General features: G+C 29.3%; 1 protein-coding gene across 4 annotated transcripts in view; it reads left to right on the forward strand.

The window, feature by feature from the left end:
* The first annotated feature begins 6892 nt into the window (after positions 1 to 6892).
* Positions 6893 to 12064, forward strand: part of LOC147394496 (DNAse I-like superfamily protein) — a 39703-nt gene continuing 34531 nt past the window's right edge. Inside the window, exons 1-4 of one of the 4 annotated variants that reach the window (XM_086453912.1) lie at positions 6893 to 7280; positions 8654 to 8817; positions 9012 to 9077; positions 9182 to 9234. In XM_086453912.1, the coding sequence (XP_086310038.1) occupies positions 7019 to 7280; positions 8654 to 8817; positions 9012 to 9077; positions 9182 to 9234 (545 nt within the window). In that variant the 5' untranslated portion in view covers positions 6893 to 7018. The remainder of the gene's footprint in view (positions 7281 to 8653; positions 8818 to 9011; positions 9078 to 9181; positions 9235 to 12064) is intronic. The other 3 variants (XM_086453911.1, XM_086453910.1, XM_086453913.1) reach the window with 3 other exon arrangements.

Here is a 12064-nt window from a genome sequence, read left to right on the forward strand (position 1 = left end):
TCTTACTCTGATCTATCGTACATTATTAAATGTATATAGGCTTTTGCTAGTATTATATTTTGTATGTATATATGTAGGATTGTTTGTCGTTTATCATGTGCAAGTTGAACGCCTTGGAATGCTAACATAAACAAAGGGGACCATGCTAAAATTTCGAGATGCCAACTAGTACCTCGAGATCTAACATGGGGATTTGTGTTAGCGTTTGACGATGCGTCACATGAATAAAAGGTAAAATCAACATCAAAAATACCTAAACAAATATTCACTCTCAAATAAATATTTGGACAATGCTAACCTACTTTTTCAAACAGATCTTGAAATTATATTTTAGATATTGTTTATATACTTTTTTGTTTCTATCAAGAGTTGAGATCCCATATGATATCCCGTTTTTATAGATAAATTAGGTATCTACGTGACACAATTTGATTAGAAAATAAACACATTGGGCTACGTGAATGGCACCCGAGATGTCTTACACAACAACTAAAATGTGCCACGTGGACACTTAATATATTTTATAGGAACAAAACACCGTATTGGATCTTGAGCATTTTATCAATTGCTTGGTGAAGATAAAGATGATTAGATTGTAGAATAGAGGAAGTGACCTTATGACAAGTAAATGACATGACTTCATTAAAATTTTGGGCAAAAGATTGTGTAGTAGCGATAGGGATGTCATTAGATTGGATCAAATAATATCGAATCCTTGAGAACGTCGATTTAAACCCATCTAATACGAGTCTAGTCAGATTTTGGTAGGTTAAAATTAAAAACACAATATTCACATATTGTAAGTGAGTACATTTTTTCTTGTTCCCGAATTGCAAGCAAAATCAACAAGAATATATATATATACACGTAGATATAAATGTGTCAAAAAAGGAAGAGCAAAACAAATAAAACATGCCCAAAAGTGAACCAACCCCTTGGAGTGTTACGAAAAATACCATCGGATTTTAAAGTAGCACGATCTAATTCAAAATTTTCACCCAATTGAGCACGTCTAGTATTTTTTTTTCACAATAATAGGATTGGTATAACTAACGCCATTGAGTTCGCCATCATAAAACTCAACAGTTACGTTTATTTGTTCGACATTATACTTCGATTCTGCACTTTGAAAAGGAATATATATATATATTATGACAATTAAGTTTTAGAAAAATTTTATTGTTTGATAATAGGCATATTGTATTAATATACATCATTCGAGTACTTATATTTACAAATTTTCTTATTTTATATTTTAAATACAATAAATTAGCTCCAAGTTCAATACAAGACCAGAAACTTGATAAGAATTATAAATGACGTATATTAAATATAAGATTTTACTATATTGATAAGTAAAGCAGAAACAAACCATTATGCCTATTATCAAATAATGAAACAAACATCATAACTGAGCATAAACAATTAAACATGTACAAAATCCTAATTTCACAAAGGATCGATTAAATTGTTGAATTATAAATCTATAGTCCACCAATATATGAAAAATAAACAAAAATAAAATGGAATTAATTAATTAATATCTGAAGGTGATTGCAACAGATGATCAAAGTAGAAAATCCCTACAATAAAAGTAAAATTTTATTTTAGGTTTTGTGGAATAAAAAAATCCTAGATCTTTTGAATCAAGTAGGAAAAAAAATCAAATTTTCATCTTTAAGAAATCCTAGATTCGCAATCCCTTTCCACGCACATATAGAAAGAGAAAGATCTTACTCACTGTCGAATTGACTTCTTTCTAGGGACTCAAGACTTTTGAGAAATAAAACTTCGAATTCCCTAGTAAAAATCTGAGAACAATAAATGATCTAAAGAATGAAAGTAAGAATCTGTAGTAAAATTGAAGCATTGTTCTCGAATTCAAGATAAAATATAGACAAGGATGTAGGATTTCTTGCCTTCGAGACCTGTGATTGATGAACCAAAATCCTAAAAAAATAAAAATGAAACAAATGATTAGAATGAAATTAAGATTTAATTAATTTAAATTAGGATTTTGATGTGATGGTCAGAGATTATATAATTCTGAAAAAATTATTTCGATCAATGAGAAAAAATCACAAAAAATAGAGAAATAAATGAAAATTTTTAGAGTATCGTGATCTTTTTAGATGGTTCGGTCAAAAAGAGAGGAGATGAGATGAGAAATAGATATTAGGATTTGAGCCTAAATAGATGGTTTGATCGAGAGGAAATGAGAGGAGAAAATCAATAAATAAAATTTAATTTTTAAAAAATGCTATTAGCACTCCAAATTTTACTTATAACACCCCAACTTTAGACTATGGTTTAAATAACGTAGATATATTTCTAATACTTTAGACATCCATTTTGTAAAATCCGATGTCTAACGTTTCACAAAATTTCGTATTCCACTTTACATACCAATTTTTATTATAACCAATGTCTTTTTCAAAAATAGGGATGATGTCTAAAGGCTTTTTTATTATTGTTGTAGTAGTGATGTCTCGTACTTTTAATCTGTCAAAAATAAATAACTTAATTAGACCCAGATCATAATAAATACAAAAATAATGAATAAATGGGGATTATGTATGTGTTATGTCTAATTAGGGGAATCAACATATAGTTATCCTTAAAGTCTCTATAAATTAGGTCTTAGAAATAACTTTCTAGGCCTTGGTCAGTCATCATCAAAACTTGTATAAGAGGGTTAGACATGTTAACTAAAATTAAGTTTAGAGTTGGAAGTAAGACAATTTTGTTCATTTAAATCTAAGTATGAACTTTGTATGTTTATTGCTAGTTATCAATTTTTTTCTTTACTTAATTATTTAAATATTAATAAGCATTACACATATATGTGTGTGTGTGTGTGTGTGTAAAGATAAAATTATTTTAATGATGTTTTACATAGCTATACAAATTAGATATAATATTTTAAACTTATATTAGGATTTAAAAAAATTGAACTATGTTTTTTTATTGATAGACGGAGAAATGAGAATTTCTCCTATATTAGTGGAATATGTGTTAAGTGACTCAATTGAAATCTTTGTTTCTATTGGGTAACTTTGTTACTTAGCAAACCAATAACATAATTATAATAGAAGAATCATATAAGTTCAATGAGCCAATTGAATATATTGAGGCAAAATAAGATAAGATGATTATCCTGTTCATGTTGAAAGAGTGGATATATACATTTTTGTGTGTGTTAGAGTTAGTGTGTTTTATGTTTTGAGTGTTAGAGAGATCTTGTATATGTTAATGCCATGTATCACTACTTCTCTATATGTATGTACTGAGTTTGTGAGACATTTTATAGATTAAATTGTGACTTCTATTATTCTACTTTCATTTATACTATTTATATCGTTAATTATATGTGGATAATATCATTAGTCAGAGTTGTCATTATACAAATTTTATCACATTCTATATATAGGAAAATCTCATCTTTAAAAATTAATATTGGATCATGGGGATCCATATTAGAAGTTTGAGGCATGACAACATGATTCATACTAATTTTTCAAGTTTTTACAACTCAGACTAACATTTCTCATATTTTTCACATACTTAGATTTTTCATTAACCATTCCAACGATTTTTTACCTTGAACAATGAAAGGAGAATAATATACTCGTAAGTCCTAATTTTAAATATTTAAATGTATTTTTTTATTTATTTTGATTTTTTTTAACAAAAAAATGACGAACGCAGTTGGGATTCTAAATTTTTTAAGATTTCATCGTAACTTTTGGTTCGAGTTTCCATTTCACAATTATAATTTATGCATTTTTTTTTTGAAAAGATATATTTAGTATTGAAGTTGAAAAAATGAAAAATAAAAAATTGAATTGCATTTACAACATCGAGTTCACCATTATTTTTTATTTTCAAGTTTAATATTGTTATTGTCGAATTTAACATTTTATTGTCTCAACAATTATTTGTCATGTAGAATTCAATCCTATTTAGTGTTGAGATCAACAATTTTTTCGTCTCAAGTTCAATATTTTTATTTTGAGATCAATAATTTTAGTGTTGAATTCAATATTTTTATTATCAAAATCAATAGTTTTTACTATAAAGTTCAACTTTTTAATTGTGAAGATCAGCAAATTTTTTACAAGATCAATATTTATTGTTGAGTTCAACATTTAATTATTGTTGAGATTAATATTTAAAAAAATGTTGATCTTAGCAATAAAAAAAATGTTGATCTCAATGATAAAATTGTTGAATTGGACAATAAAATGTATAACTTGACGATACAAATGGTTAACTCAACACTATAAACGTGATTTTGTTTTCATTTTTTCGATTTAAATGTTGTATAATTTTTCTTGAAATACCCAAAATTAGGGGTGCAAGTTGGTCTAATTCAAATCGAAAATTGAACTAAACCAAACCAATGGCTTTGGACTTGTTTGGTTCAGTTTTGGATTAAGAAAATGGAAAATCAATCAATACGGTTTAGTTCTCGATTCAAGAGTTTTATATGATCGAACTCCTAATGACTTGCTTCTTTAGGAGTTTGGATATCGATTAATGAGTACTTTAAGGATAGGTTAATGACTTTTTTATGGATATATTAGTGTCTTATTATTTGAAATTTCATGTTTATTATTTATTTATTTCATTAAGAATATGTTACTTCTAAGTAGGTTCATAAGATATTGGCAACCCCTAGAATTGAGCCAAACCAAATTGACCTTAGTTAGGTTTAGTTTGGTTCAATTCTACAAGAAATTCGATTTGATTTTGGTATGTTGTGGAACTGACCTATGTTGGTTCAATTCTGATTTGGCTTTGCATACCCACTCAAAATGCGTATGTTATAAATGCGAAAGGGACACTTGAATCAAAATTACGATGAAATCTTTAAAAAATTTAGAATTTCAATTTTATTCATTATTTTTATTACAAATCGTCAAAATAAATAAAAAATAATTTAAATATTCAAAATTTGGAGTATATCATTTTTCATTTATCATTCATGATAAAAAAAATTGTCAAAAATGATTGTAATTACCATTGTTTTGTGAGGAAGAAAATGAGAAAAATGTACTTTGAGTGCTCCAAAATTAGGGGTGCAAATTGGTCTAGTACAGATTTTGTTGGTGTGTTTTTTATTTTTATTTTTTATAGATTTCAAAGAAAAAATTATGGGTGACGATGAATTGAATTGCATTTTAGAATAATTGGTATGACTGTTGTGTATTATGTGAGCAAATTTTTTGTTCGGGAGTGTTTTTTTAATTTGATGAATTTCAAATAGAAAGTTACAGTTTCAATTTCAATTTGGTTTATTAACCTGATTGTGTTGAACATGATTATGTATTCAACGAATAAGTATACAAATTATTTGGATCATGTTCAAGGTTAGGGATGGTAGTGTCCTAAGTTCACTTTTGTTACTTTAAGTAAATTAGAGTTTTTTTATTTTACAAAAATAGAATCTATGATTTCTTAGCTTTTGAAATAATTTGAAAGAATGACTTTAATTAAGTTAATCTTATGTACTAGCCAATAAATACATAATGAAAAAATTGTTAGTTAAGGCTATGGATTCCAAAAATTCTTTTATGATGAACGATTAAACAATCTATAGAGTTAATTTTTCTTTTAACTTTGGTGTACATCAATTATGTTTTTGTTTCACATTTTTATTTTCTTGTGATGCAATATTTATCATGAGGTGCAATTTATACGATGGGACATGACTCAATGTATATATTTATGATTTCCATTGTTATTGTTAATGTTGAATAGTTTAATCGAAATATTTTTCTTTTATTAGTCTTTGTTTTAAAATGTTGGTAATTGATTAGATATATTTTTTAAAGAAAAAAGAGCAAATTGGACTATGAAATTTAATGCTTTATTTATGGATCTGTACATTAAAGAGATCATTTGAGGTGAGAGGTCAAGAGGGCACTTTCCAAGTTTGTACATCTAAAACTTGAAGAAATCCAGACAATTTATACCTTAAATGCAAAATGTGATAACTTTAAAAAAAAGGTTATTATATTTTACAAAATGATTTGAAATCATGTGTTAACATCTAAAATGTAGTGTTCATATGTTTGTTTATTAAAGTTGAAAATACCAAATAACGTGAATTTTGGATTTGGTTGGATGAATTGAGATTGGGTAAATGTGAATATGACCCATGTAAACTATTAACAATTATATTCAATAAAGATGGAAACAAATTACAAAAATTTTATTGTTGTTCTAAATCAACAGTGATATATTAGTTAAAGATGGTATAACAAAAAAAATCATATAATTTAATATCATATTATAGATTAATATATTTATTTTTTATGTCAATCTTATTACAACCAGTGAAATTTGAATTTGACTTATTGTGATACAAGGAATTAATTATTGTTACATTAACAAATGTGAAAGAAGAGAAAGAAAAAAAAGAAACAAATTGATTACAAATTAGAGAGATTGAAGAAATTTAAACTAATATTATACATGGATGCAATAATTTGAAAGAAAAATTATATTTAAAAAAAATAAATAGAATATTATGTAATTTAAAATTTACGTATAACAAAAAAATATTTTTGTAATTTAGAATATCAAATCATATTATCTTTTACATTTATATTTTTTTTAATATGTGTGATATGAATTAGCGGTTAAAACAGTCAAAAAGAAAATATTATGATTTATGATTGGAAGGTTAATATATTTTGTTTATAATTCTGTTATTAAAATATTTATTTTGATTTAATTCAATACAATTAAAACAAGTAGATAGATAATTTTCTCTGCACTTAAATTCAAAACTTATATAACTTTAATAAACTTAATCTTTCAACACTTTCTTCTTGAATATAACCTACGGCTCTAAGGTTTCTAACTCTTTTTCTAGTATAAGTATTGCTGGAGTCGGACAATTGGACGCTTGCACTGGCCCTCTAAACATTTTGGAATCCAATAATTTACCCAAACCTTAAAAACTTGATTGATCTCTCATTCTCGCTCTCACGTTCTCATCTCTCATACAATGCGCGAAGCCCCAAACCAGTCGAAGGAGAGTTCGCAGAGCTCCTCCTCCTATTCAAGAAAACGCAAGGCCCCTCTTCATCCCCCTCAACTTCTCGTTAATGGAACTCACAAAGCAAAGAAGCAGAGAACAATATCTGTATCAGAGACCGAGAATCAAACATCGATCCGCAGAAACTCAAAAAGAAGGAAAAAAACCAGAAGCCTAGTAGATTGTCATCGACAATGGGTTTTCTCTCCCCGCGATGGCTCCCGTTTTAAAGGTAAAAATTGGAAAAAAAAAGGGGGGGGGGTTAATTTTTTTCGTAATCTAACCATAGAAACGAATCCCATTTGAATCATTTTTTGTTAAATTCTTTAACTTTTGTTGATAAGGGTGTCATTGATTCGTATAATACATTAAGAGTTGGAAATTTGTCGAAGCATCTCGATTTTTAAATTGAGACTGGCTTAAAATGCTTGTTTAAAGTAAATAATAATAAATAAAAAAACTCTCCTTTTGGGCTTAATTTTAGTGTAATCTAACCCTGAAAATGAATCAAAGATAATCAATTCCTGACAAAGATGTTAATAAAAGCCCTGATTTTGGGCTTAATTTTACTGCAATCTTCTAACCCTATAAATGAATTGCAGATAATCAATTTCTGACAAAATCCTTTAATTTTTGTATGTGTGGACTTAATGACTTATCACAATTTTTTTTTTTTTTTTTTTTTTTTTAATTTGGACTATATATAGTATTACCACACTGTAAAAATCTGAATAAAGCCGTAAGTGATTTTGTTATAAAATTACACCATAAGTTAATGTATGTGCAATATCAAAATCTCATTCACTTCTGGTGTGTTTTTATAACAAAATCACTTATGGCTTTATTCACATTTTTATGGTGGGGAAATATCATGACTCAAAATGAATAGCAGATAATCAATTTTTGACAAAACCTTCTAATTTTTTGTATATAAGGTTGTCATTGTTTCATATAATATATTGGGGAGTTGGAAATGTATCAACACATCTTGATTTTTAAATTGAGTAAAAAAATTGCTTATGAAAATAACCCTCCTTTTGGGCATTATTTTTTTGTAATCTAACCCACCCTAAAAATGAATCACAGATAATCAGCCCTTCATATGTATTATGTAGATATGTTTGTCATTGACTTAATGTTTCATAGAATCTATTGGGAATTGAAAATGCGTTGAGGCATCTCGATTATTAAGTTGGAACTGGTGTAAAATGTGTATGAGAAACCTTCTTTTGGGTTTAATTATATTGTAACCTAACCTAAAAATGAATTGCAGATAATCAATTTTTTGTGGATAAAGTTGTCATTGTTTGGCATAGTATATTGGGAGTAGAAAACTTGTTGACTTGTCTTGATTTTTAAATTTAGACTGGCGTAAAATGCTTATAAAATGCCTTCCTTTTAGGTTTAATTTTTCTGTAACCTGACTTAGAAAATGAATCACAGATTATCAATCTCTGACAAACCATTTCATTGTTTTGTATAACATATTGAGAGTTGAAAATTTGTTGACATATTTCAATTTTTAGATTTTGACTGGCATAAAATGCTTATGAGCTTAATTTTACTGTAGTCAATTTCTGATCAAGCCCTTCATTTATTTTGTAGATAAGGTTGTCATTGTTTCGTATAATATATTAGGAGTTGAAAATGCAGCAAAACATCTTGACTTATATCATCAAGTTTCCCCAAAATTCTTAAACTGGGATTGGCGGAAAATGCTTATCCGCAAGGAGCTCATTCGTTATTCACCGGGCATTTTATGTTTACAGGCAGGTTCATTTCATTCCTTGTGTTGTCATTGGTATTGAATCCATACATTTTGTTTTTAATTAAAGACCTAAACTTTTTAGTTTGTATGTCTTGGAATCTGTTTTTTCTGAATTTTTTAAAGAAGTAGATACATTTTCTCTAAAGTGGTATTACACCACGATTAAATTCACATTAGCCAATGCTATCTTTCCAGGAGGTTGATCGTTTTTCTGATTTAGCTGATCTTCTACAAGGATGTGGTTTCAGTGGAATTTACAAGGTATTCTGCAGAACTTGCTATTTCAGTATTTGTAGTTGAAACTGTAACAATATTGTAGATCAAATTTATAATATAGCTGAATTTTGAAGTACCTTATGCTCCAGGCTCGCACAGGAGAGGCACATGATGGATGTGCCATATTCTGGAAAGATGAACTGTAAGGTTTCTCAATATCTTAGTATGTGTATAAATATATATGTCTATTGATTTATTCTGTTTCATTTGTTGTTGTTGTCTTTTTGGGGGTGAAAACAATTAATAAATCTGCTCACTTCTCTAATCTCTCCAATAAATGATACTTATCTAATTACAGTTATTACCCCCAACTAAAGCATAGGGTTCAAGGAGGAACAAAATTAATAGGGAAAAAACAACTAATATTTTTGCATAGTACTATAAATGCTGGAGACAACAGTTGCCAGAAACTAGTGGGGTTATAATCTGATATGCATAATAGGGTTTATTGTCTAAAATGGGTTTATGATCTTTAAATAAGAAATGATAGTGGAAAAAATAGATTATTGTTACCTAAGACGAGAAGCAAGCTTTTGTTGTTATGTGCTGAAAAAGTCTTAAATAAGCATGAAAGTGCCAGCTCGCTTAGTTGGTTAAAGCCCGAGTGTGTCTTGATACCACTGCCTTGTTTCAAAACCCTCCACCTACTAATTGTAACCAATAATCTGCTTGCTTATAAAAAAATTAAAAAACAAATAATAAAGACTTACAAGCACTATGTTTTGAGGTAACTTTATTATTGATATAAAAAAATAGGATTAGGATGACAGGTGAAGTAGATTTACAAGCTTATGATGAGTAATTTCGGCCCAAGGTTCATGGCTATCAAAAGGAAGTTGGATAAAAAAGACGATAATAAGTGAGAAGGAAAATTTTTCTATGGAGGAAGATGATAGTTGCATGGATTTTGTTCGAAAGATAATGGACAGTGGTCATTACTAATTTTATTACTTGCAATGGGATTCCATGGCCAGTGTAGGCATGGTTTTAAATCTAGTTTTGATGTCTCATCTCGTCCATGAACGAGACCGAGTCATCTTAGACGAGTTTTTCGATACATTTGAGTTGTCTCGTTCAACAATGAGAAAAAATGAATTGTGGTTTTAAATCTTGTCTGATACATTTGACTTGTCTATCCATCTCATTAGTGGACGATACCGAGACGTATTGGACGAGTCATCTCAGTCTCGGACAAGATTTAAAACCATGGGTGTAGGTTCTCTTGAGTATCTAACCGGATTGATATGAGGTTTCAATGGTTAAATTATGATTGTTGGAAGAAAAAAAATGATATCAGTAGATTTATGAGAGTGAGTGGTGCCTTTTATAGAAGGAACTGCAACTTTTAATGAATTAAGTGATGTGGTCCAAGAAGACAATGGTTCAAATACGATTTGTGCCAATTACTTTCAAAAAAAAAAAAAACGATTTGTGCCATTCTTGGGGCACATGCGATGAGGATACCTTGACTCCACCATATAGGGTATTTCAGAGGAAGAGATCCCTGTCGCGGTCATTGTGTGGATGGATGATCTCTATTTGGACTTAGTTTGAGAATTTCTGGAGCATTAGACATAGAAGACCCCATTTGCATAGTTTTAAAAAGATCCCACTTTATGTTTTAAGTAAATACTTATTAGTTGCTCAAATTATGTTTTGATCTTGCCTATAGGTTAGTTTGATGGTTGAAATTAGTTGCATGATTGCATTTGTGCCATTAAATACAATTTTGGTCATTCTTTCAAAACTTACCTTTTACTAGTAGCAAGGTTCTACATTTGATAGACCAAATAGTGGAACGACATTGTCTCCTTTGTAAGATTGGTCGATGACAATGTGCCAGTATGTAATGTGAAACGTAATGGCTTTTGTGAATATGCTGGGGACATCAGGCTAGTGGGCCAGATCTATTGGGTGCTCCTTTAAGATATCCAAGGAAAAGCCTAAAGTTTTGGTTTTAGCTATTATGGAGAAAAGAAGGGAACGAGTGTTTATGATGAGAAAAAAAAGGAGAGGTTTCTTGAAGTTAGGGAAAAATTTGACAAGGAGGGTGGATGGGGATACTAAAAACATATGGGTTGGGTGAAGTGTGTTTGGATTACTCTTTTTATAAGTGAGGGTGTTTGTTGATTCATGATAGAAATGTAGTAGAGGTGCTAGATTCAAAGGTGGGAAAAGTATAAGTTTGTAGAGGGTATATTTCCGCCTGGGGTGTACCTATTGTAAATTCTTGTTTCTTGTGTAAATTGAGTGGGCACCTTATTCATTGTTCTTATTCAAGAGAGGTGGGTGCTCATTTTTATCATTATTCTGAATTTTTTGGTGTTTTCTATCATTCTCATACATTTGCTCCAAATCTGGCATCTCAAAGCAATTCCCCTAAAAAAGAGAATCTTGTGGCCTTTAACCCTATTTGGCGTATATTGGGATATGTAGGTGGAATGAAACGATAAGATCTTTTGAAGGGAAGGAGCACCCTTTACCTGAGCTTTTTATGTCCTTTATGGGGCTTATATTTTCCTTTCTTTTTTGTTTTGATCGGCATGGGACTTATATTTTCTTGGAGTAGGAATGAGTAGGATTTTAAAGGAACTTACAATACTTTTTAAGGACTTCTTATTTTTTTATGGGTAAAAGTAATTTATTCCAAAAATTGTGGTCGAGGTGACCATCCCAATGGAAAATAGTACTTTACACCCTTGAAAGAGGTAACTACAAGGCAACAAGGTTACAAATCAAATCCATCTAACCACAAAATTTATATTAAAAAAAAGACCCTCCTTGAACAATTTTCTCCACAAAAGTGAACCCAAAATAGAGGTTTTATATTCCCAAACTTTTGTTGTTTGTGCAAAGAGGATGGAGAGTCTACCAATCATGTGCTACTAAATTGCCATCTTGCAAAACAAGTTTGGGACCACTTCCTTGGGTTGTTTGATACGGTAGGGTTTTTTTTCCTAATACTATCTGTT

Source organism: Akebia trifoliata, chromosome 9 (assembly GCF_017979445.1).
Source record: "Akebia trifoliata isolate Shusen 1 chromosome 9, ASM1797944v1, whole genome shotgun sequence".
In the NCBI taxonomy this organism is placed as follows: Eukaryota; Viridiplantae; Streptophyta; class Magnoliopsida; order Ranunculales; family Lardizabalaceae; genus Akebia; species Akebia trifoliata.